Source organism: Chiloscyllium plagiosum, unplaced genomic scaffold, assembly GCF_037043375.1.
Source record: "Chiloscyllium plagiosum isolate Xiang-an unplaced genomic scaffold, Cpla_swu_hap1 HiC_scaffold_8, whole genome shotgun sequence".
Classification (NCBI taxonomy): Eukaryota; Metazoa; Chordata; class Chondrichthyes; order Orectolobiformes; family Hemiscylliidae; genus Chiloscyllium; species Chiloscyllium plagiosum.
Genome location: NW_028270146.1, coordinates 68,165,943 through 68,192,357, shown reverse-complemented (window position 1 = coordinate 68,192,357; position 26,415 = coordinate 68,165,943). Strand labels below are relative to the sequence as shown.

The following is a 26,415-nucleotide window of genomic DNA, read 5'->3' as shown; positions in this document are numbered from 1 at the left end:
AATCAATGTTTACTTCAACCAGTTTTGTTTTGTTTTATATATTTATAGAAACTTTTGCTATCTGTCTTTATATTCTGAGCTAGTTTATTCTCATAATCTATCTTACTTTTCTTTATAGCTCTTTTTATGGCTGTCTGTTGACGTTTAAAACTTTCGCAAACTTCTACTTTTCCCGCTGATCTTGGCCACTTTGTATGCCTTCTCTTTTAATTTGATAATCTCCCTTAGACACCCATGGCAGATTATCCCTGTTCCTACAGTCCTTCCTTTTCACTGGCATATACTTTTGCTTTGAAAGTCCTTCACTGTTCAACAACTGTCCCACCATAAAGTCTTTACTTCCAGTCTCCTTTAGCCAACTCCTCCCTCATCCTATTGTAGCCTCCTTTGTTTAAGCACAAGATCCTGGTATTGGATTTTATCTTTGTACTTTCCATCCGTATTCTAAACTCAACCAAACTGTGATCGCTTCTTCCAAGATGTTCCCTAACTATGACATCATTAATTATTCCTATCTCATTGCACACGGCCAAATCGAGGGAAGCTTGCTCCCTCATTGGTTCCATTACATACTGTTCAAGGAAACTTCCGTGGACACATTCAATGAACCTTGACTGACCTGGTTCGACCAATTCACATGCAGATTAAAATTCCCCCATGATAACTGCCATACCATTTTTACAGGCATGAGTAATTTCTTTGTTTATTGCTTGCTCCAGCATGATATTATTATTTGGTTGTCTATAGACTACGCCTATCAGTGACATTTTCTTCTTAGAATTTGTCATTTCCACCCAAATGGATTCAACCTTATTCCCCATAGAACCTATATCTCCATAGAACCTCTGACCACTGCCCTGATATCATCCTTAAATATCAAAGCTACATGGCATCCCTTATCTTCCTGTCTCACCTTCCAAATAATATTTAACTCTCAGTCGTGACCATCCTGCAACCACATCTCCGGAAAGGCTACTAAATCCGCTTGCGATGATTTATGTCGTTAACTCATCTAACTTGTCACGAATGCTACGAGCATTCAGGTAAAGTTCCCTTATGATAGTTTTTGTATCCTCTTTATGAATTTCAACATCTCCATTAATAATATCTCCTGAGTTATCCTTCCCTTTCACTTCTTTCCTAGTCTGCCATGTAGTTAAACCCTCCTACACACATGCTGTCATGCTATCTATCCTTTTATTTACCATCATACCTCCTGTCGTTTTCCTCTTTCCTTCCCAATAGTATAAAGTCCTAGTGACTGAGATATTAAAGGGTTAATTTGCTCTGCTGACCTGTAAGAAACTGGATGTCCCGAAGCTAGGGTGGTATGCCTCTGTTTTAAGGTGGTATGTCTCTGTCTTATAGGTAGAATGTAAGGAATTTATATTCCCATCCCTCGTCATTCAGAGCCATTTGCATGGCCATTTCCTACTTACCCACAGTAAAAGAATTACATTATCATCCCTATTCCAAAATCAGTAAGAACATTGCAATTAAAATTCTGACTACTCCCTGCAGTTTAAAAAAAAATGTATCGCAACAGATTTGGTCATTAAGAAATGATTTACGTTACATTATCTCCAGAAATGAGGTAATCACTACATTGTGTCTTGAGTGGCATGTGACTGTGGGTGTGGGGCTAGGAGTTGTCTTGTGGGCATTACTGATTGTGATGTAAAGATTTTGTATAAAGGAAGAGCTGTCACTTTGTTCAGAGAAATCCCTTGACATGGCTGCGCAAGCATTGCAAAGTGTGTTAAGGGCTCCTCCACAGCTTGTACTTGCTTAATACATTTTGGCTATTCACAAAATTTGCCGTGTTGCATCTTGTAAGAATCTCAAGAAAAATGAAAGTAACAGTGACCATCTTATTTATCCTTTTCGCTAGAACACTGATTGCAGATTAGTACAGATCGGTACAGATACCTCTTGTTCCAAAACTGATGCCAATACCCCATGAAATGGAACCCCTCTTTTCCACACCACTCCTTTAGCCATGTGTTTACTTTCTCAATTTTCTTATCCCTCTGCCCATTTGCACGCGGCTCACATAGTGATTCAGAGATTATAATCCTTGAGGGCCTGTTCCTCAATTTCATTCCTAATACATGAAATTCCCTGAACAGGTCCTCCTTCCTACCTTTGCCTATGTTGCTGGTGCCAACAACTGGATCTTCATCATCCCGCTTCAATATCCTTTCAAGCAGATCAGAGATATCCTGTACCCTGGCACCAGGCAGTCAACATTCCATGCAGGACTCTTGATCCTGCTTATGAAGGATGCTATTAATCCATCTCATTATAGAATCCCTGACAACTACCACTTGTCTTTTTGATCACCGCTTGAATGGCTCCTGCACCACAGTAATGTCAACAACTGGCTCATACTCCCCATAATCCTTTTCCTCATCCACACAGGGAGCAAGCACCTTACGCCTGTTAGACAAGGTGAGAAGCTAAGGCTCCTCTGTTCCTGAACTCAGGATCCCTCTACCTGCCTCACTTGCAAACACACCCTGTTTTTGAACTACATAATCTTCTAGATGTGACTGCCTCCTGAAACAAAGCATCTAGGTACTTCTCCCCTTCCCATGTGTGCCGCAGTGTCTGAAGCTCAGATTCTAGTTCATCAATTCTGAGTCGGAGTTCTTCCAACAACCAACACTTGGCTGCAGATGTGGTCACTGCAGCTCGTAATAGGATCAACCAGTTTCAACATAATGCAGCTACAACACATCACCTGCCCAGCCATCGCTACTTAGTTAATTACTTTATTACATTTTATAAATGTATTAATTAATTTCTTAATACTTCTTTCTATGGTCTTTTACAAATTTCGCACAGATTTCCTAACAGCCAATCAGGTCTCAGCTTCCCTGTGACATCACTCCAGTACTTTTTCACAGCTACAATGTGCACCAAGTTTTATACTTAATGTGCTGCCGCTGTTCCCCCTTCTGACCACTCCCCAGACTAGACCGCAATCCTGAGCTCACTGAGTTTTATGCTTACTGTGCTGCTGCGGTTCTGCCTTCCAACTGCTTCCTGCAAACTAGGACTTAACTATAAAAGGGCGGCCTGCTGAAATAACTGAAACAGTTAAAAACAAGAGGAAAAAAACTGACCTCCAATGCAATAATCTCAGGATTACTACCTGATCATGGGCAAACTAGTGCAAAGTAAATAAAAGGAGTTAAATGCATGGATCAAAAGGGTTTCAGCTCATGGGGCACTGGCACCAGTACAGGGGAGAAAGAAACAGATTCAGTGACTCACTTCAATTAATCTAGAACCAGTGTCCTGATGAATCAACTAATTAGGCTGTTGAGAGGGTTTACTTTAGTTGAGGGATAGGGAGAGAGAAAATATAGGTTTACAAAGCAACAGAATATGGCAAAATTAAAGGGCAGCTATTTGGATGACAATAGAGTGGGACACAAAGGAATAGAAACTACGAAGATAAGAAACCAGCAATAAATCAGGTCAAAGTGCTGGATATAGAACTGTCAAAAGATAAAACTAATGGTCTAATAGCTCTTTACTTGACTGCACATAGCACTTGGAATAATATAAATAAATTAACTGCACGTAGAGGTCAGCAGCTATGAAGTTAGAGCCATTACAGAAAAAATGGTTACACGAGTGATTACAAATGATGAGCAGTTACCTGGAGTGGAGTGGGAAATGAATTTAACAGAAAAGACAGTTCGGGAATAACGGGATACATTTAACACAATTCCTGACTCATAACATAGATAGATCCCATTGAAAAAAGAGAGAAATAAACAATGGAGAAAAAAGGCAAGCAATTAGAATAGCACAGACTCTGCAGAGGGGTATATATAGGTTAAATGAGGGGGCAAAAACTTGGCAGATGGAATATAGTGTGGAAAAATGTGAGGTTATGTACTTTGGCAGGAAGAATAGAGGAGCGACTTATTTAAATGGAGAAAGACTGCATGAAAGTTTGGAACAGAGGGATTTGGGAGTTTTGTGTCTAACAGGGTGGGGAAATTATAAGTTGGCCCTTATTTCAAAGGGGATGGTGTATAAAAGTAGAAAGGTTAAGCTGAAACTACAAACATTAGAAGCACTGGAATATTAGATAGTTTACGGTCCCTTATCTAAGAAAATATATACTGTATTGGAAGCAGTCCAGCGAAGGTTCACCAATTTGATACCAATCATGCAGGGACTGTCTTGTGCTGAGAAAGTCAAAAATCACCGGGAAATACTTCAATAGGTTTATTTGAAACCACAAGCTTTCGGAGCCCCCGCTCCTTCCACAGGCAGCTATTGAGAGAGAATTCATCACACAGAGAATTTATAAGTAAAAGATCAAAAGGTCATATCACTTATGTGAATGTATTGAAAAAACTAGATGGCTAATACATCTTTACTCAGTTAGAATGGAGGTGCAGGTTTTGATTGATTAGTATCCAAGTCCCAGAATTGTTTTCAGGTCACTGCCCCAAGATTACTTCAAGTTTTATCAGAATAAAGGTGACACCTTGGATCAGACAATGCATTTTAGGGCTTGAAACATGTGAGGTTATGTTTCAAGTCTGTTTAAATCTCAAACTGGAGTCTGACTGAAATTATCTTCAGTAAACCTTTCTGCTTTAAACCATCAACACAGAAAAGATTTATCCTGTGCAGTAATCTGTGAAAATGAGAGAGGACAAGAACTATTTAAAGTAAAAATTAACAACTTTATTTCTTAAAGTATAACAAAGAATAATTAACAACTATTTACAACTCCTTCCCCTAACCTATCCTTGATTTTCCCCTCTACATTATTGGTCCGATAAAAATCCCGATTAGGGTTTACAAAACAAAACTTCTTATCTCCAAAACCAGGCAGCTTTTGGATTCTTCTCTGTATTCCTGTTTTCTTTTCTTTTCTTCTTGGGGATTCTGTTTCACAGGTTACTGATCGATAAAGGTACTTTTAAGAGAACTATTTTTCAGGCAGTCTCTACATGCTGGTGGCTAGGCAGTTCTCCTCCCAACTGCTCAATTTTCCCTGGCCTTATACCCCCAAGTCATTGGCTTTTAAGATTAGCAATATACTAAATTTCAACTGGATTGGAGTTGGCATTTTTTGGGAAGTTATAATTTAAATTGAGTGGCCTATTTGAATTTGTTTTTGTCTCAGGCAACCAGCTACACTAGCTGCTGGACCAAAAGGTTACATTATAATCTTTTTTCAGAACACTTGGTGCTGTCAGGTAGCTCTGTTGCTTTTAACCCTCTTAAAGGTAAAGTACACCCACATCTTCATAACAATAACCGTCTAGATTTTTTCAATACATTCACATAAGTTGTATGACTTCCTGATCTCTTATAAATTCTATGTCCGATGTATTGTCTCTCACTAGCTGCCCGAGAAAGGGCTGGGGGCTCCAAAAGCTTATAGTTTCAAATAAACCTCTTGGATTATAACCTGGTGTCGAGTGATTTTTGATTTTGTGCACCCCAGTCCAATACCGGAGCCTCCACATTATGAAGAAAAGGTACAGTAGGATCGGCCTCCACTTGTTGGAATTAAAAGTGAGAGTGCACTTTATTGAAAAATACACGATTCTTAAGAGACATCACAAGGTGGATGTGGAAAGATTATTTTACTTTGTGGGAGAGACAAGGAGACCAGGGAGCAAGCATCAGTTTGGATGAGGTTGGGGTGGGGTGTGGGGCAAGGATGACATGTCAGCAAATGGTCAGTTGGGTCAGGGGAGGTGCAAGCGGGCTGTCGGTTGAAGGGAAACACTAGCAGACAATCAAGGGGGCAAGATGGTGTCAGAGACCGAACCAGAAAGAAAAGAGGGCAAGCCGGTAAAGAGAGGGGTACACGGGCCTGAATATTGATTTTGGAGACAAAAACACAAACCAAATAAAAATGTGAACATGTACCAAGTAATTTTTTTTCACTGAAGGATAAAAAAGGAAAACGTTACAATAACATATTTTCAATTCTGGAATAATGGCTTTGAAACATTAGCCTAGGCCTGCATTGAAGTATATGACCTACATTCTGTTTCTTAGCAAATAGCTCCACCTTGAGGTCTGATGAAATCAAAAGATCACACAAATTGTTTTTAAAAAGTTTTCATGGTGTTTTATAAAATGTACATTTTAAGAATGCACTCAATACATTAAAAGAAGAGGCTGTTGTAGTATCAAATTTTTAAAAAAATACGATTTTTAGAGGTCGAAGCACAAAAAGAAACAGGGCTACTGGAAAATCTTTAACTGTCAAACACTAGCTCAATCCCACCTTACACAACCATTTAGAATGAAACAAAGAAAGCCAAAAATTACCTGTTGAAAAGTAGGATTTTACTGGGATTTCAAAAAAAATCTACATTTTATTAATGCAAAAGAAAATTCTATGCGGACTTCCCCAGCTGAGTTGACAGCAATTTTCATGTAATTTTCCCCAGGAGGCTTTTTTGGATAGCACCTCTTTACTCATAACAACAGCACCAGAGCAGTCAAGGAGGCTCAGCTCATTAATCTGCAGCCCAGAATAAATGGCATTAAAAGACGACCAAAATCCAGTAATCCAAGCTGACATCTTTAGGGCATTAGCCAACCTTTCGCCAAATTTCTTCCCTGGATGTGTTTCCAGGAATATCCTCCCTCAGTACAACTGTAATGCTTTCCCTAATCAAAAACTCCACTCCTCCTCCTCTCTTGCCTCTCTTTTAGTGCTTCCTGTATTCTGGTACATTAAGCTGCTGGTCCTATCCACCCCTGAGCCATGTCTTTGTAATTACTATGATATCCCAGTCCCATGTTCCCAATCATGCCCTGAGTTCATCTGCCTTCCCTCTCCAGCCTCTTGCATTGAAATAAATGCAGCTTAATTTATCAGTCCTACCTCGTTCCCTGCTTCGTCCCTGCCTGCCTGACTGTTTGATTTGTTTCTTTTCTCAACTGTACCAGTCTCAGATTGATTTCTTTCCTCACTATCTCCCTGCATTCCCACCCCCCCCCAACTTAATAGTTTGAATCCTCCTGAGCAGATCTAGCAAATCTCCCTGCCAGTATATTCATCCCCTTCCAATTGAAGTGCAATCTGTCCTTCTTTACAGGTCACTTCTACCCCATAAGAGATTCCAATGATCCAAAAATGTGAATCCTTCTCCCATATACCAGCTCCTGAGCCATGCATTCATCTGCTCTATCCTCCTATTCCTGCCCTCACTAGCTCGTAGCACTGGGAGTAATCCAGATATTACTACTCTCGGGGACCTCCTGTTTAAATTCCTGCCTAACTCTCTTATATTTTCCTTTCAGAAACTCATTCTTTTCCCTTCCTATGTGATTGGTTCCAATGTGTATAATGACCTCCTGCCGGTTCCTCTCCTTCTTGAGAACATTCTGCGCCCTCTGTGGAACATTCTTGATCCTGGCACCAGGGAGGCAACACACCATTCTGATTTTTCGCTGCTAGCCATAGGAACGTCTGTCTGTGCCTCAGACTAGACAGTCCCCTAACATAATTGATCTCTTGGAACCAGACGTATCCCTTATTGCATTAGATAGGTAAAAGCAATGACTACAGATGCTGGAAACCAGATTCTAGATTAGAGTGGTGCTAGTAAAGCACAGCAGTTCAGGCAACATCCAAAGAGCAGGAAAATCGACGTTTCGGGCAAAAGCCTTTCATCAGGAATAGAATCTATTCCTAATGAAGGGCTTTTGCCTGAAACGTCGATTTTCCTGCTCCTCAGACCCTCATTGCATTAGAGCCAGTCTTGTTACCAGAAATTTGGTTGTTCATGCTACATTCCCCTGAGAATCCATCACCCCTACATTTTCCAAAAGAGCATGCTTGTTTGAAATGGGGATAGCCACAGAAGTCTCCTGCACTACCTGCCTACCTCTCTTACCTTTCCTGGAGTTAACCCATCCATGTGAATGTATCTGCAACTTTTCTCCCTTCCTGTAACTGCCATCCATCACACCCGCTTGCTCTTGAAAATTCCTCATTGCCTCTAAGTGTCTCTCCAACCAATTCATTCGATCTGAAAGGATTCACAACCAATGGCATTTATAGCCGATATAATCCACAGTAACCTATAAACTCTCCCTAAACTCCCACATCTGACAAAAAGAGCCTATCACTCTACTAAAGGCCATTTTTGCTTCTTTCAAATCTACAGACCCAGAAATTAGCACTGTCTTATTCCTCTACAAAACACTGCTCCAGGCTAACTTAATACCTATAGCTTATATTTTTAAGTTTAACCACGAGACATATCTCAATAAAACATATAAATCAAGAAAGAACCCACTCTACTCACTACTGCAGACTTACTGTAAGGCCATGCTTAAAATATGTATTTATCTGTTTCTGTGCTATGACCTCTTCCAAACAGGTTCCTTGAAGATTAGTTGTGAATTTCTTGTTCGTTACTTTTCCCGGATGTATTCCGATGTCCAGCGATACATGAATTCAAACAGCAAAGGCACTAACTGCGCAGGTTCATTGCTGTGTCAGTTAGCAGTGTGGGTTTCTCTCTATCTCCCCACTCTGCACTGACCTCACCATGTGCTGCCTTTGTCTGTCTCTTCACCTTTAAAAGTGCTGTTGTTTTGACTTCTTTTTTTCCAAAGTTCCAAAGCAATGCAACAGCATATAAAACAGTAATTGCTGCTCCTGGAATTTGAAGAAATCACCTCCAACACCTAAAATACCTCAAAGAAGGAACAGCCTGTTATAGCCAGAAACTTTTCCCATCTTTCATCTTTCAAACTGTGATATTGATCCAGTCCTGGCAAAACTAAAACAGCAGGTGGTGATGGGGAAACCAAAAGGGCCATCACAACCAGAGCTGAAACCTTTTTAAACCTGGTGAGACAAAATCACCTTTGAGGATGGCACATTATGATGGAGAAAAACAGTGATTGTCTCGAGCAAAGGTCACCACTTGGTATGGGCTGAACTCCATCAGGGTCATCTAGGGGTTTCCAAAATGAAAATGTTGGCAAGAAGTTATGTCTGGTGGCCAGGATTGGATGCTGACATGGTTGCATTTGTGGGGTAGTGCCAGAGTGCCAAGGACAAAAATTACCGTAAGCACTTCCTCCACCGCATAAACCCTAGATTTGGTTCAATGCTGACTATGGTCCTTTCATGGTGTCTATATTTTTAGTAATTGTCGACGCCCATTCAAAGTCGTTTATATGCATAGTGTTCATTCATCGAACACGGGGACAATGATTGAAAAGATGCAAGCATCTTTTGCAATGCATAGACTCCTGGAGGCTTTGGTCACAGACAATAGGCTATCATTTACCGGCAGGGAATTCAAGTATTTCCTTAAGTCAAATGGCATGCAGCATGCAAAGACAGCTTCATTCATTGATCCTTTAAAGGTCTGGCAGAAAAAGCAGTCCAAACTTCAAAGGCAGATTGAAATAAACAGCTGACTCACTACCAAACTGCCCCAGTTCTGATTTGATTGTAAGACCACCCCTGACCCAACTACAGAGACAGCTCCAGCAGACTGCTGATGGGGAGAATACTCCGCACCAGGTTAACTCTGGTCTTTTCTGACCAAGAGGGGAGTTGGGGGGGGGGGGGGGGGGGGAGGCCTGGTGGGTAAAATAGCAGCAAAACTCATTTAAGAGGCAGTTTCCTTCAAACGGTGATGTTTGGTGTCAAAACCACGGAAATGGCCGTGTATGGTTAAAAGGCATGCTCAATGTGAGATCAGGTCCAATGATGTACGAAGTTCGGGTAGGAGATACGGCACTGAACAAGCACACTGACCACATGAAAGCTGGAGCAGTGCAGGAGCAAAACATAGCTGTCCCCTCAGAACATGCAGCAAGGCTGTCAAAATCCATGGGTTCTTTCCCCCTCCCCCCCCCACCTAATGTTGAAGAAACTTCAGAGGATGAGATGGAAACGGCAGACATGGTAGCCTGAATGGCATTACCAACTGAAGATAAGGAGTTTCAGCCAAGACGTTCCAGGAGCGAGAGGCTTCAATTCAGTATACAATAACAGCATCCAAAACAGAGTTGGAGAACTAGACCTGGTGTGAAAATGCCCCAGGAGATGCCACAAGAAAAAGGCCGACATCCCAGGACTTCAAGGAGAAGAGTCTCAGAATAAGAGTTCCCTGATTGGGGCTGTTAACATGGTCCAATCAGAGTCCTGGCTGACAGATAAAAACAGGATTGTACCTCTTCTAACTCATCCACCGTCCGGACACGCCTTGGCGTCCCCATTTGCCACTGGCCGGTGGGGATCCTCAGTGGAGGGCTCTCTACGCGGGGGTCCTCCCCCTTTCTCTCGGGGATCTGGGGTGGAGGGTGCTGCACGCAGCGGTCCACTACAACCGCTGATTGCGGTGGTTCACGGACTCCCAGCCCAACTACTTGACCTGTGCGCTGTGGGGTCCGTGGACCACGTGTATATTGGGTGTGGGCGTTTGCACTCCCTTTTTGATTTTCTTAAAAACCTCCTCCTCTGCTTTTGGTTGCACTTCAGTCCCACGCTCCTGATCATCGGGCACCCGGTATGGAGGAGGGAGGGCAGGTCTGAAGACCTTCTCATGGGTCTGCTCCTGGGCCTGGCCAAGCTGGCCATCAACAGGTCCAGGCAGCGGGCCGTGGAGGGGGTCATTAGGGCCGACTGCCTGCCCCTCTTCCGCGGTTACGTTAGGGCCCAGGTATCCTTGGAGAAGGAGCACACGGTGTCCACCAACACCCTGGAGTTGTTCAAGGAGAGGTGGGCACTGCAGGGAGTGAACTGCATTATTTCCCCCTTCAAATCTATTTTGATTTAGTCCCCACCCTCGCCTTCACTGTTTTGATCACACAGCATTGCCCTTTGATGTGAAGGGCACTGCTTGTCACTGGCCACTCGGGTGTTTTCCTATCTTCCTGGTGGTGGAAATTGAATAAAGATTCGTACGCCTTGTGTCTCTCACTGTGACTCACACCTGCACGCACACACTCCATGGGTGCTGGGGAAAAAATAAACACTACCGCAGTTAGGTGGTAGTGTGGGGTTAAAGGAAAAAAAAGGGGAGTGTCCACACAGCATTGCCCTTTGATGTGAAGGGCACTGCTCATCACTGGCCAATTGGGTGTTTTCCCTTTTGAAGAAAAAACAGGATTGTACCTCTTCTCCCTCATCCACCGTCCGGACACGCCTTGGTGTGCCCATTTGCCACTGGGCGGTGTGGATCCCCAGTGGAGGGCTTTCTACGCGGGAGTCCTCCCCCTTTCTCCCAGGGATCTGGGGTGGAGGGTGCTGCACGCAACAGTCCCCTGCAACTGCAGATTGCGGAGGTTCACGGACTCCCAGCCCATCAGCTTTTTCTGTGGTGCTGTGGAGTCCGTGGACCACGTGTGAGGTGGGTGCCACAGGGAGTGGAGTGCATTATTTCTCCCTCCAACTCTATTTTGATTTAATCCCTACCCTCCCCTACCCTGTTTTAATCACACAGGCATTGCCCTTTGATGTGAAGGGCAGTGCTTGTCACTAGCCACTCGGGTGTTTTCCTATATTCTTGGTGGTGGAAATTGAATAAAGATTCGTGCACCTTGTGTTTCTCACTGTGTCTCACAATTAGGCGGTAGTGTGGGGGTTAAATAAAAAAAATAACCAGGAGGTTGATCACACAGCATTACCCTTTGATAAAAAGATAGAAAAAAAGAAGAAAAAAAAACAGGATTGTGACATAGCATGCAGGGCAGCGGTAGACGTCCGGTACGTGGCCACCGCCATCTGACGCCTTAAAACGGCGGTGCTCGGACCCGACGTAGTGCACCAGTTGGAGGACCCTCAGGTGTACGGTGGGATCCCGTCCGCGCTCACCTGAATTTCACATTGGCCCCAAGGTCCCGTACTTCCCGCGGGAGCCCGTGCCCCACAACCTGAGCCACCTCCGGAATTTTAATTTTGTTCCCTTTCTGGGGGTAAAAAGGCGGGCCCTATATAGACTGCTGCTGCACACCGTCCCACGCTCCTGATCTTCGGGCACCAGGTACGGAGGAGGGAGGGCAGGTCTGAAGACCTCCTCGTGGGTCTGCTCCTGGGCCTGGCCAAACTGGCCACCTTGGTGTCTCTCATTGTGTCTCACACCTGCACACACACACCATGGGGAAAAAAACAGGATTGTCAGGTGTTCTGCTCACTCTAGAACTAGGTCAGCATCATGTACTATGCATGCGTAAATAAAGGGCGACTTTGTGACAGGAACGCAATCATAGAGATAGAGATGTACAGCATGGAAACAGACCCTTCGGTCCAACCCGTCCATGCCAACAAGATATCCCAACCCAATCTAGTCCCACCTACCAGCACCCGGCCCATATCCCTCCAAACCCTTCCTATTCATATACCCATCCAAATGCCTCTTAAATGTTGCAATTGTACCAGCCTCCACCACATCCTCTGGCAGCTCATTCCATACACGTACTACCCTCTGTATGAAAACGTTGCCCCTTAGGTCTCTTTTAAAACTTTCACCTCGCACCCTAAACCTGTGCCCTCTCGTTTTGGACTCCCTGACCCCAGGGAAAAGACTTTGTCTATTTATCCTAGCCATGCCCCTCATAATTCTGTAAACCTCTATAAGGTCACCCCTCAGCCTCCGACGCTCCACGGAAAATAGCCCCAGCTTGTTCAGCCTCTCCCTGTAGCTCAGATCCTCCAACCCTGGCAACATCCTTGTAAATCTTTTCTGAACCCTTTCAGATTTCACAACATCTTTCCAATAGGAAGGAGACCAGAATTTCACACAGTATTCCAACAGTGGCCTAACCAATGTTCTGTCCAACCACAACGTGACCTCCCAACTCCTGTACTTGATACTCTGACCAATAAAGGAAAGCATACCAAACGCCTTCTTCACTATCCTATTTACCTGCGACTCCACTTTCAAGGAGCTATGAACCTGCACTCCAAGGTCTCTTTGTTCAGCAACACACCCTAGGACCTTACCATTAAGTGCATAAGTTCTGCTAAGATTTGCTTTCCCAAATGCAGCACTTTGCATTTATCTGCATTAGACTCCATCTGCCACTTCTCAGCCCATTGGCCCATCTGGTCCAGATCCTGTTGTAATCTGAGGTAACCCTCTTCGCTGTCCACTGCACCTCCAATTTTGGTGTCAGCTGCGAACTTACTAACTGTATATCTTATGCTCATTTATGTAAATGACAAAAAGTAGAGGACCCAGCACCGATCCTTGTGGCACTCCACTGGTCACAGGCCTCCAGTCTGAAAAACAACCCTCCACCACCACCCTCTGTCTTCTACCTTTGAGCCAGTTCTGTATCCAAATGGCTAGTTCTCCCTTTATTCCATGAGATCTAACCTTGCTAATCAGTATCCCATGGGGAACCTTGTTGAACGCCTTACTGAAGTCCATATAGATCACATATACTGCTCCGCCCTCATCAATCTTCTTTGTTACTTCTTCAAAAAACTCAATCAAGTTTGTGAGACAAAATTTCCCACGCACAAAGCCATGTTAACTATCCCGAATCAGTCCTTGACTTTACAAATACATGTACATCCTGTCTCTCAGGATTCCCTCCTACAACTTGCCCGCTCCTGAGGTCAGGCTCACCGGTCTATAGTTCCTTGGCTTGTCTTTACCGCCCTTCTTAAATAGTGGCACCACGTTTGCCAACCTCCAATCTTCCGGCACCTCACCTGTGACTATCGATGGTACAAATATCTCAGCAAGAGGCCCAGCAATCACTTCTCTAGCTTCCCACAGAGTTCGCGGGTACACCTGATCAGGTCCTGGGGATTTATCCACTTTAACCGTTTCAGGACATCCAGCACTTCCTCCACTGTAATTTGGACATTTTGCAAGATGTCATTATCTATTTCCCTACAGTCTATATCTTCCATATCCTTTTCCACAGTAAATACTGATGCAAAATATTCATTTAATATCTTCCCCATATTCTGTGGCTCCACACAAAGGCCGTCTGGCTGATCTTTGAGGGGCCCTATTCTCTCCCTAGTTACCCTTTTGTCCTTAATATATTTGTAAAACCCCTTTGGATTCTCCTTAATTCTGTTTGCCAAAGCTATCTCATGTCCCCTTTGTGCCCTCCTGATTTCCCTCTTAAGTATACTCTTACTTCATTTATACTCTTCTAAGGATTCACTCGATCTATCCTGTCTATACCTGACATATGCTTCCTTCTTTTTCTTAACCAAACCCTCAATTTCTTTAGTCATCCAGCATTCCCTATATTTACCAGCCTTCCCTTTCACCCTGACAGGAATATACTTTCTCTAGATTCTTGTTATCTCATTTCTGAAGGCTTCCCATTTTCCAGCCGTCCCTTTACCTGCAAACATCTGCCTCCAATCAGCTTTCGAAAGTTCTTGCCTAATACCGTCAAAATTGGCCTTTCTCCAATTTAGAACTTCAACTTTTAGATCTGGTCTATCCTTTTCCATCTCTATTTTGAAACAAATAGAATTATGGTCGCTAGCCCCAAAGTGCTTCCCCACTGACACCTCAGTCACCTGCCTTGCCTTATTTCCCAAGAGTAGGTCAAGTTTTGCACCTTCTCTAGTGAGTACATCCACATACTGAATCAGAAAATTGTCTTGTACGCACTTAACAAATTCCTCTCCATCTAAACCATTAACACTATGGCAATCCCAGTCGATGTTTGGAAAGTTAAAATTCCCTACCATAACTACCCTATTATTCTTACAGATAGCTGAGATCTCCTTACAAGTTTGTTTCTCAATTTCCCTCTGACTATTGGGGGGTCTATAATACAATCCCAATAAGGTGATCATCCCTTTCTTATTTCTCAGTTCCACCCAAATAACTTCCCTGGATGTATTTCTGGGAATATCCTCCCTTCGCACAGCTGTAATGCTATCCCTCATCAAAAACTCCACTCCCCCTCGTCTTTTGCCTCCCTTTCGGTCCTTCCTGTTGCATTTGTATCCTGGAACATTCAGCTGCCAGTCCTGCCTATCCCTGAGCCATGTCTCTGTAATTGCTATAATATCCCAGTCCCATGTTCCTAACCATGCCTTGAGTTCATCTGCCTTCCATTTTAGGCCCCTTGCATTGAAATAAATGCAGTTTAATTTATTAGTCCTACCTTGTCCCTGCCTGTCCTGACTGTTTGACTCACTTCTGTTCTCAGCTGTACCCGTCTCAGATCGATCTCTTTCCTCACTATCTCCCTGAGTCCCACCCCACCACCTTACTAGTTTAAATCCTCCCAAGCAGTTCTCGCAAATTTCCCTGCGAGTATATTAGTCCCCTTCCAATTTAGGTGCAATCCATCCTTCTTGTACAGGTCACTTCTACCCCAAAAGAGATTCCAATGATCCAAAAATGTGAATCCTTCTCCCATACACCAGCTCCTGAGCCATGCATTCATCTGCTCTATCCTCCTATTCCTGCCCTCACTAGCTCATAGCACTGGGAGTAATCCAGATATTACTCCTTGAGGACCTCCATTTTAAATTTCTGCCTAACTCTCTGTAATCTCCCTTCAGAGTCTCAACCTTTTCCCTTCCAATATCGTTGGTTCCAATGTGAACAATGACCTCCTGCTGGCCCCTCTCCCCAATGAGAACATTCTGCACCTTTTCGGAGACATCCTTGATCCTGACACCAGGGAAACCACACACCATTCTGCTTTTTCTCTGCTGGCCACAGAAACGTCTGTCTGTACCTCTGACTACAGAATCCCCTAACACAATTGATCTCTTGGAAGCCGACATACCCCTCATTACATTAGAGCCAGTCTCAATACCAGAAACTTGGCTGTTTGTGCTACGTTCCCCTGAGAATCCATCAACCCCTACATTTTCCAAAACAGCATACCTGTTTGAAATGGGTAATTCCACAAAAGACTCTTGCTCTGGCTGCCTACCTCTCTTATTCTTCCTGGTGTTAACCCATCTAAGTGACTGTATCTGAGACATTCCCCCCTTCCTATAACTGCCATCCATCACATACTGTTGCTGTTGCAAATTCCTCACCGCTTCTGTCTGTCTCTCCAACTGATCCACTCGATCTGATAAGATTCGCATCCAACAGCATTTATGGCAGATATAATCCGCAGTAACTCTTAAACTCTCTTTAAACTCCCACATCTGACAAGAAGTACATATCACTGCAAAGGCCATTTTTGCTCCTTCACAATCTACAGACCCAGAAAATAACACCGTCTTATTCCTCTACAACCACTGCCCCAAGTTAAATGAATAGCTATGGTTTATACTTTAAGTTTAATCAAGAAAGAATCCACTGTACCCACTACTACAGCCTCTCTCTTGGACAAACTTAAAACAACAATTAACTTATCTGATTTTGTGCTGTGAACTTCGCCCAACAGTTCCTCCAAGATTAGTTGTGAATTTCACTGTTTGTTAATTTTCCCAGATGCACTCCAATGTCCAGCGATAAACGAATTCAAACAGCAAAGGCGGTGACTGTGCAGGTTGTTTCTCTCTCTCTCCTATTCATGAAGTTATTCCAATTCTCTAGTTTTATTTAACTGCTGAGAAAAGTTTGTTGCAGTTTTAGAGCTGGACGAAGGCTGAATCAGAAAAAGTGCCCCAATCAGCAGACTCTAGGTGAAAGTAAGAAAAATCCCTGGAGGCTACCAATAGTTTAGTGCAGCTGAGACTGGGCAAAAGAAATCCACAAGCAATATGTGCTTGATTCAGCTGAGAAAGACTGGAGTCTAGATAAATTCAGCAGCAGTTTAATAAAGCTAGCTGTTTGATAAAAGCTCTTTTGAGGTGGTAACAAGACACTTGGGAATAATCTCTGGATTGAAAGATCTAAAAAACAAATCTCTCCCTATTTTTACCAGCTGTAAGAACATTTGAGAGAGAGATTATTCAACTATTTACTATAAAATAACCAATGATATCAATATCCTTCTTTTTAAGATAAAGTCACAAAGTCCAAAGCAAGAATTAGCAAACGTGAAATCCTTTGTGGGGGTCATTGATTCAGAAGTCATAGATAGCTTCTTTTTAAATTTCTTGGAAGGTAGTCTGAAAAGTATTGCTGAAATGTAATTTCTGCTTTCCTGTTTTAACAAAAAAGGATTGATCACTTACAGAATGCATAAAAAAGATTACTGTGTCAGTTTATAATATAATAGTTTGCATTAAATGCCATCAGGAGATACATGAGGTATTGATCCCTTGACTGACTTTTGAAAAGTTTCTGCAAAATTACTGTTCAGTTGAGCCAAGTGATTATAGCAGCAATGTTTGTTAAAATATATTAAAGTACATGAAACTTTAAGTGTTTAGTGCATTGAGAGAGTCATGATATACATGTACAGAGAAATATTGATTATCCGAAGGACACAGGTGGGGAGTATTTCATTCAGTTAATCGAATGCCGGATAACGTAGTTTAGCCGAGCATCGGGACATTGCAATCTTGCCGGATAATTCGATATTCAGATCGTGGAACGCTGGATAATCGAGGTTCCTCTGCATTGAAATTTTGTTTTCATTTTTTAGGTTTTTGTGAAGATCTGTAGCTCAAGTTGTGAATGAGGTATTTTGTTAACTCGCTGAGCTGCTGGGTTATTGTGCACACGTTTCATTACCAAAGCGGGTAACACCATCAGTGCAACTTCTGTGAAGCACTGTTGTTCTGTCCTGCTTAGTTTTTTTTGTGTGGTCCAGTCTGTTGAGGTGAGTGTCACTTCTGGGTCTTCTCGGCAGCAAATTGTACACTGGGTGTATGTCTGTTGACGGCCTTTTTGGTTGAAAACCAGACTTTCAAGAACTCTCATGTGTCTCTGGGTGGCCTGCCCGAGGATAGTAACTTTGTCATAGTTGAATTGATGGCCCTCTTGGTCTGAGTGTACGGAGATGAGGGAGAGTGGATCATGTTGTTTAGTAGCCAGTTGTTGTTTGTGAAGTTGAAAGGCTGGATTTTTTTACTTGTTTGTCCGATGTAGTACTTAATGCAGTTGTTACAAGGAATTTTGTATACCACCTTGGTCCTGCAGGCTGTGGGTGTGGAGTCCTTAGTCCTGGTAAGTAGCTGGTGTAGTGTGGTTGCTGGTTGGTGTGCCATCATAACACCTAGCAGTCTTAACAGCCTGGTTATTACAAACACACTGGCTACCCTACATGAAGAACATATCAGAATTAACTACCAGGTTGTCACAGCCATTGATATTATGGTGGCACACCATTCAACAGCCACACCACACCAGCTACTAATAAAACCCAAACCAACACAAGTTCAACATGAGTTCAGTACTTATATTAAAGGACCAGGTAGATTTTTATGACAATCAACTTGGCTGCTGTGAGGCTAACTCTTATTTCCAGTTTTTCCTGAATTCAAAATTCACCATTCAAACCCATGTAATTAAGCATTAGCCAAGGATTCTGGGGTTCTACTATCACAGAAACATTATCATGACATGACTGCCTCACCAGGGTTTCTTCAGAGGATGATATCAGAAATCTCTGCTTTTCTTGAACAATGTCAATAACCTAGATGCGCACAGTACAATTTTAAAATTTATAATGTCACAATTTGCAATGGAAAAATCTTTCAAGAACCTGAGCAGCGAGGATACATTCGAACAAGATAGAGGCTTATGCAATGAAGAAATATGTGGCAGATAAAATTTGATGTAGAAAGCTGTGTCATAGTTTTGATGCGAACAATGAAGAAAGGACATACACAAAAAGGATACAGTTCTAAGCAGGGATATAGGAGTGGAGAACCTGAGGGCTTATGGGTACAAATTATTGAAGGTGGCAGGGTAGATCAAGATCATGAATAATAAGGCACACAAGATCTTGGGCGTTATGAAGCAAGGCAGAGTACAAAGGAAGGAGTTATGACGAGCACTCACAAACTTTGACTGAACTAGAATACTGTCATAGAGTTTCCACACTGTAAGAAAGTAAAGTAAGAAAGTAAAAGTAAAGATGTACAGCACGGAAACAGACCCTTTGGACCAACTCATCCATGCCGACCAGATATCCCAGACTAATCTAGTCCCACTTGCCAGCACCTGGCCCATATCCCTCTAAACCATTCCTATTCATATACACATGCCTTTTAAATTCTGAAACTGTACTAGCCTCCGCCACTTCCTCTGGTAGCTCATTCCATACACGTACCATCCTCTGCGTGAAAATGTTGCCCCTTAGGTCTCTTTTCTATCTTTCCCCTGTCATCCCAAAACTATGCCCTTTAATTCTAGACTACCCCACCCCAGGGAAAAGACTTTGTCTATTTATCCTATTCATGCCCCTCATGATTTTATAAGCCTTTATAAGGTCACTCCTCAGCCTCTGACACTCCAGGGAAAACAGCCCCAGCCTATTCAACCTCTCCCTATAGCCAATGGAATACATTTCAAGAAGAATACACAAGTATTAAGAGTGGGTGTAGAAAACATTTGTGAATGGTCCTAAGGATTCAAAGCCTCGGTTACATGGAAATATTTGACAAACTGAGGCTGCCCTCTTTAAAGCAGTAAAAATTGAAAGTTCATTTTGAACATGTCTAACAAATCATGAGATGTCTGGACAAGGTAGATGGGGAAAACGTTGTTCCCATTTGCATAAAGGTCATGAAACAGAGGTCACCAATTTGATATGAAAGGAAAATGAACCAAAAATTACATGAGGGAAGACTTTTAATGACACAGTTAAGATCTATCTGTCTGAAAATGAGTGCTCGAGGCAAATTCAATTGCAGTTTTCAAAGAAGAACTGGATAACTATCCGGAAAAAAAGGGAAAGCTTTGGGGGAAAAGTAGAAAGAATGGGACTAGCGAATTGTGCTTCAAGAGCCATCACAGACATATGTTGAGAGGTTACAGCACAGAAAACCAAAATATGATAATTTATTTCAGGTTAGTGTGACTACCATTAGATAGAGATGACACCATCAATAGTTCAATCTGCATTAAGTCCAGGTCTTTGAGCAAAGAGAGTCTTTGAGCTAAAAGAACCATGGCTCCACAACTTGATCTCCCCCCTTCAGCAACACTTTTATGAAAGTAAAGTTTGGATTTTAAAAAAACTCAATGGCTGTAAAGTGCATTAGCCAACTGAATGTCTTGACCTATAAAACAATATTATGTATAAAGCTTTGCAATCAATTGCAATTTTTGCTCCTCTAAGAAATAATCATTGAGTTATCAGTGATATATTTGCAAAATTCAATGGGTTCTAATTGTTTCAAAATTGTCTCAAGTAACATTCATGCAAATTAAAATAGATTTTAAAGTTGTCTTAGCAAAACTGTTTTTGGAAAAAATATATAAATGTACAAAACTTCACTAATTAAATAAGTACAAAGCGTTTTACAACTGTCACATAGTATTTCATACAAATATTTATTGTTCTGAACCAAAATAATGTGCAATTCTATTACCCACGATTGAAATATTTCCACAAAATACATTCAATAATAACAACAATCCATAAGACATCAAACTCACAAACACAACATAGCAAACCATTCATGATCCTATCAATCAAGGTAGAATATTTACTAAATTCAACAGTATCGCACAAATGGCCAATTTCAACTCGAATATCATAAATTAGCCCAGAATAAAATCCACGTATTCGTACTACTATACTACATCATTATCATTGTTTATGTTATTCTTTTGTTAACTTTGTTTCGCAACCTTAGGCATAACTCAACTGGACATCTATCATTCAGCCAACTGCAACAAACACAAATATCTGATATCTCTGTGAACTGTTTAATTATTGTTTTAGCGACCAAAATATTATGGATCTCCAGAATTCCTGTTTGTTTATTTATTTAATCATGATTCATTTATCACAGAGAGCACCAATGGCACAGAAGTAACTATTGCCCTGATCTTGAAGGTTGTAGCATAAACAGATACCATCAGCCAATAGGCACAACACAAAATGCCAGCTGGCACTCGCCACCCACCCATCCATCCAGCCTTCCTAACTAACTAATTAACATAATAAATCCAAACAATTCGCTCAGTCATTTACTTGTCGCAAATATGAAGCTTTATAGCAGAAATTTGTCTGACCCTGTAGACTGTAACTTATATTGGTTGAAGCTCATCGCAGCCGTAGCAGTCCTGCTCCAACTTCCGTCCGATCGCGTTTTCAACAACCGATCCTAACCGTCCAGTATTCGAATGCAGCTCGAGCGACGGAACACAGCGCTTCCGGGTCACGAGATACCATCACCTGCAGCAATCGTGCAATTTGTTTAGGGTGGCAGTCTACTCTGTTTACTTGTTGTCATAGTCAGTACTGGAGCTGTTTCTGTAATCAACTACCTGAAATGTGAGATGCGACATGACTCATTTCATCTTTAGTTTGTGCTGACACTTTCTACTGCCGCGCTCACTTGGATTTAATGTTTCCTGGAAATGACTGAACACGCTGAGCCTTATCGAGTTGCAACCGCCGCAGATTATTAGGGTCATCTATAGATTGAACAGTGTAAGCAGGTTGGGCAACAGGTCAGTCAGTATCTGAAACTAGAGAAAAGACGGGTTAAGCTTTCGCCAGTGTGCCACTCATTTTTAAAAATAGCACAAGTCAGTACAGTTAGTGTAAAAGCAAATCACTGTAGTCGCTAAATACAAAAGAACCCTAGAAATACATAGCAGATTTTGCGACATCATTCGAGATTAACTTTATTATGACCTGTTCTCAGAACGGGCAGGTTTTGAGGAAGAACGAGGAGTGACAGACAATAAAGAAGTACTGAGAAAAAAGAAACAAAAATGAAATGCCGAATGATGAATGAGGAATAGATGGAGATAGGGCAAGAAAATAGGTTTAAAAGTGTAAATGACGGTTGCAAAATTAATATCAACTGATATTTTGCAAAATACCCATATTGCACGGAAACAGACCCTTCGGTTCAACTCGTCCAAGCTGATCAGATATCCCAATCTAACCTAGTCCCATTTGCGAGCACGTGGCCCACATCCCTCTGAACCTTTCTTATTCGTATACTCATCCAGATGCCTTTTAAACGTTGCAATTGTTCCAGCCTTAACCACTTCCTCTGGCAGCTCATTCCATACACATACACCCTCTGTGTGGAAAAGTTGCCCCTTAAGCCCCTTTTGCATCTTTCCTTCTCACCGTAAACCTACCCCCTCTAGTTCTGGACTTCACACACCCCAGGGAAAAGACCTTGTCTATTTATCCTATCCATGCCCCTCATGATTTTATAAACGTCTATGAGGTCTCCACTCAGCCTTTGGCGCTCCAGGGAAAGCAGCCCCAGCCTCTTCCTATAGCTCAAACCCTCCAACCCTGGCAACATCCTTGTAAATCTTTTCTGAACCCTTTCAAGTTTCACAACATCTTTCCGATAAGAAGGAGACCAGAATTGCATGCAATATTCCAAAAGTGGCCTAACCAATGTCCTGTATAGCCGCAACATGACCTCCCAACTCAATGCTCTGACCAATAAAGGAAAGCATACCAAAGGCCTCCTATCTACCTGCACCTCTACGTTCAAGGAGCTGTGAACCTGCACTCCAAGGTTTCTTCGTTCAGCAACACTCCCTGGGACCTTACCATTAAGTGTCTCAGTCCTGCTAAGATTTGCTTTCCCAAAATGCAGCATCTCACATTTATCGAAACTAAATTTGGGCGGCACGGTGGCACAGTGGTTAGCACTGCTGCCTCACAGTGCCAGAGACCCGGGTTCAATTCCCACCTCAGGCAACTGACTGTGTGGAGTTTGCACGTTCTCCCAGTGTCTGTGTGGGTTTCCTCCGGGTGCTCCGGTTTCCTCCCACCATCCAAAGATGTGCAGGGTCAGGTGAATTGGCCATACTAAATTGCCTGTAGTGTTAGGTAAGGGGTAAATGTAGGGGTATGGGTGGTTTCGCTTCGGCGGGTCAGTGTGGACTTGTTGGGCCGAAGGGCCTGTTTCCACACTGTAATCTAATCTAATCTAATCTAAATTCAATCTGCCACTACTCAACCCATTGGCACATTGGAACAAGATCCCATTGTACTCTGAGGTAGCCTTCTTCACTATTCACTACACCTCCAAATTTGGTGTCATCTGCAAACTTGCTAACTATATTAACTAAAATGAAAGCCGGATTAGGATTTGAAATTGTTAAATTTATGTTATTTTCAGAAAACTGTAAAGTACCTTCATTTGAACAGAATAGTAGCGAAGATGGATGTGAACAGAGAATTAAAATGGTTGATAGGTTGAATCTCAGAGATTGAGGGCTGCAGGGGTTGTTCCACAAAATGATCAACCAGAGGAGTTTGGTACACTTGCTTTCTTTGGTCAGAACTTTGACAAACAGGCAGAAAACTAGCCACCAGTAGACAAGAGCAGCAACTAGCCACCAAAAGGCATGACCAACTATCACTGGTATCCATACACCCAGATGAAGAGGGACATCAGTTCAACTGGGACAGGCTAAACAAAAACAAGCATGGGATTTCCAAAGGCCTGGCATTCAAACTGGAATTCCATCGACAAACATATAAATTTGGAGCCCCCATTTATCAACCTCAGAAACGGAACTGGAAATGATGTCACCCATCACAACAAACCAAGACAGATAAATTGCTATTGGGGGAGAACACCAATGCTTCACTGGAGGCTCACTGATGATGTTACTTAGCATGGTCATGAAACATCTGAGAACATATCTACCAGCTCAGCAAGCAAATTTACAACCAGAATGTTGAGTAGAGGAATTGGTTGTGGCTGTGTAGGACATTGGGGAGGCCGCTTTAGAATATTGCATTCAATTCTGATCTCCACGCTATCAGAAAGATGTTAAACTTGAAAGGGTTCAGAAAAGATTTACAAAGATGTTGCTGGGATTAGCGGGTTTGAGTTAAAGCCAGAGGATTTTTTTTCCTGGAGTATTGGAGGCTGAGAGGTGACCTTTATAGAGGTTTATAAAATCATGAGAGGTATGGATAGGGTGCATAGCCACTGTCTTTTTCACAGGGTTGTGTAATCCAAAATTAGAGGGCATAGGTTTAAGCTGAGAATATTGCACACAATGTACCAAACGTGGCCTAACCAATGTCCTGTACAGCTGCAACATGACCTCCCAACTCCTATACTCAATGCTTCTATAAAGGAAAGCATACCAAATACCTTCTTCACTATCCTATCTACCTGCGACTCTACGTTCAAGGAGTTATGAACCTGCATTCCAAAGTACCTTTGTTCAGCAATATTCCCTAAGACCTTAGGAAAGATTTAAAAGGCACTCATGGAGAGGGTGATCAATGTGTGGAATGAACTGCCACATGAGATGGTGGAGGTTTGTTGATTACATTCCTGGCTTGCGCACTACAGAGCAGGCAGAGGATGGTGACAAATTTGAGGGAAGCCAAATTGTACAAGGAGCCATCATTATTGACCAATTCAAATACTTTTATGTGAGGTTTAAAAAACACTGGTACATGTGGTCACTGAAAGCAAGCATGCAAATGTAGCAAGTAGTTAGGAAGGCAAATTATATGTTGGCCTTCATTGTGGGAGGGTCTGAGGTGAAGAGTAAGGATGTCTTACCGCAGCTTTATCGGGCCCTATTGAGATCTCACTCAGAGTATTGATTGCAGTTTAGCTCTCCTTAAGGAAGAATAGATGTACTTACCTTGATCATTAGAGAAATAATATCAGACAACCTAAATTGGCTAAAGGCAGACCAGTTCCTGATCTTATGGTTTGCATCCTATAATCCGAGTAGAAGTAGCTACAGAGATATTAATGTAATTTTCCAAAATGCCTTGAATTCTGGAGAGGTACCAGAGCATTGGACAATTGCTAATATGACACCCCTGTTCAGAAAAGGAGAGACAAAAGTGGGTAACTCCAGGTTGAGTTGCACAACTTTTACAGTTGGAAAAATGTGGAATTAATTATTAAGGAAGTAATAGCAGTAATCAGCATGGCTTCATGAAAAGGAAATTGCACCTGTTTAATGTATTAGTTTATCAACAAAGTCTCAACCAGAGGAAAACCAATAGATATGGTGTATTGACATCCAGAAAGTGTTTGACAAGGGCCCTCAAAATGTTGTCATATGTTGAGTGTTTAGTGCTAGTCGTAGTATATTGGCACGGATAGAGAATCGGATAATGGCAGCAAATGGCGCTGAGGGGCTCTCTTTCAGGTTGGCAACTTGTAATCAGTGTGGTTCCACATGGATCAGTGCTGGGACTTCAACTGTTATATTAATAACTTGAAGGAAGAAAGCATACAAATGGTAGCCAAATTTGCAAATGACACAAATAATAGGTGGAAAGCCAAGTTGGAAGAGGGACACAAACAGTTTACGGAACTAAATTGATAGGTTAGGTAAGTGGGGAAAAAGTTGGCAAATGGAATATAACGTGGGAAAATGAAAGGTTGTTCATTTTGAAAAGGAGAACAAAAGCAAAGTATTACTTAAATGGAGAAAAACTAGAAAGGTGCAACAAGGATTTTGAAGAACATATGCATCAAACACAGAAAGCTGGCATGTGCAGCAAGTAATAAGGAAGGTTATAGAGTCATAGAGATGTAGAGCACGGAAACAGACCTTTCAGTCCAATCTGTCCATGCTGAACAGATATCCCAACCCAATCTAGTCCCACCTGTCAGCACCCGGCCCATATCCCTCCAAATCATTCCTATTTATTTACCCATCCAAATGCCTTTTAAATGTTCCCATTGTACCAGCATCCACCACTTCCTCTGGCAGCTCATTCCATACACGTTACCACCCTCTGTGTGAAAAGGTTGCCCCTTAAGTCTCTTTTATATCTTTCCGCTCTCACCCTAAACCTATGCCTCTAGTTCTGGACACCCCCACCCCAGGGAAAAGACTTTGTCTATTTATCCTATCCATGCCCTCATAATTTTATAAACTTCGATAAGGTCATCCCGCAGCCTCCGACTCTCCAGGGAAAACAGCACCAGCCTGTTCAGCCTCTCCCTATAGCTCAAATCCTCCAACCCTGGCAACATCCTTGTTAATCTTTTCTGAACCCTTTCAAGTTTCATAACATCTTTCCAATAGAAAGGATACCAGAATTGCATGCAATATTGTCTAACCAATGTCCTGTACAGTCGCAACCATTGCATGCAATATTGTCTAACCAATGTCCTGTACAGTCGCAACATGACCTCCCAACCCCTGTACTCAATACTCTGACCAATAAAGGAAAGCATACCAAATGCCTTCTTCACTATCCTATCTACCTGCGACTCCACTTTCAAGAAGTTATGAACCTGCACTGCAAGGTCTCTTTGTTCAGCAACACTCCCTAGGACCTTACCATTAAGTGTATAAGTCCTGCTAAGATTTGCTTTCCCAAAATGCAGCATCTCACATTTATTGAAACTAAATTCTATCTGCCACTACTCAACCCATTGGC

General features: G+C 42.3%; 1 protein-coding gene across 2 annotated transcripts in view; it reads right to left on the bottom strand.

Moving 5' to 3' along the window:
• mipol1 (mirror-image polydactyly 1) overlaps positions 1-26,415 on the bottom strand; it is a 414,430-nt gene that overhangs the window by 383,200 nt on the left and 4,815 nt on the right. The window contains exon 2 of one of the 2 annotated variants that reach the window (XM_043697844.2): positions 21,066-21,524. In XM_043697844.2, the coding sequence (XP_043553779.1) occupies positions 21,066-21,100 (35 nt within the window). In that variant the 5' untranslated portion in view covers positions 21,101-21,524. Of the gene's footprint in view, positions 1-21,065; positions 21,525-26,415 lie in introns of those variants that run through there. The other variant, XM_087989940.1, reaches the window with a different exon arrangement.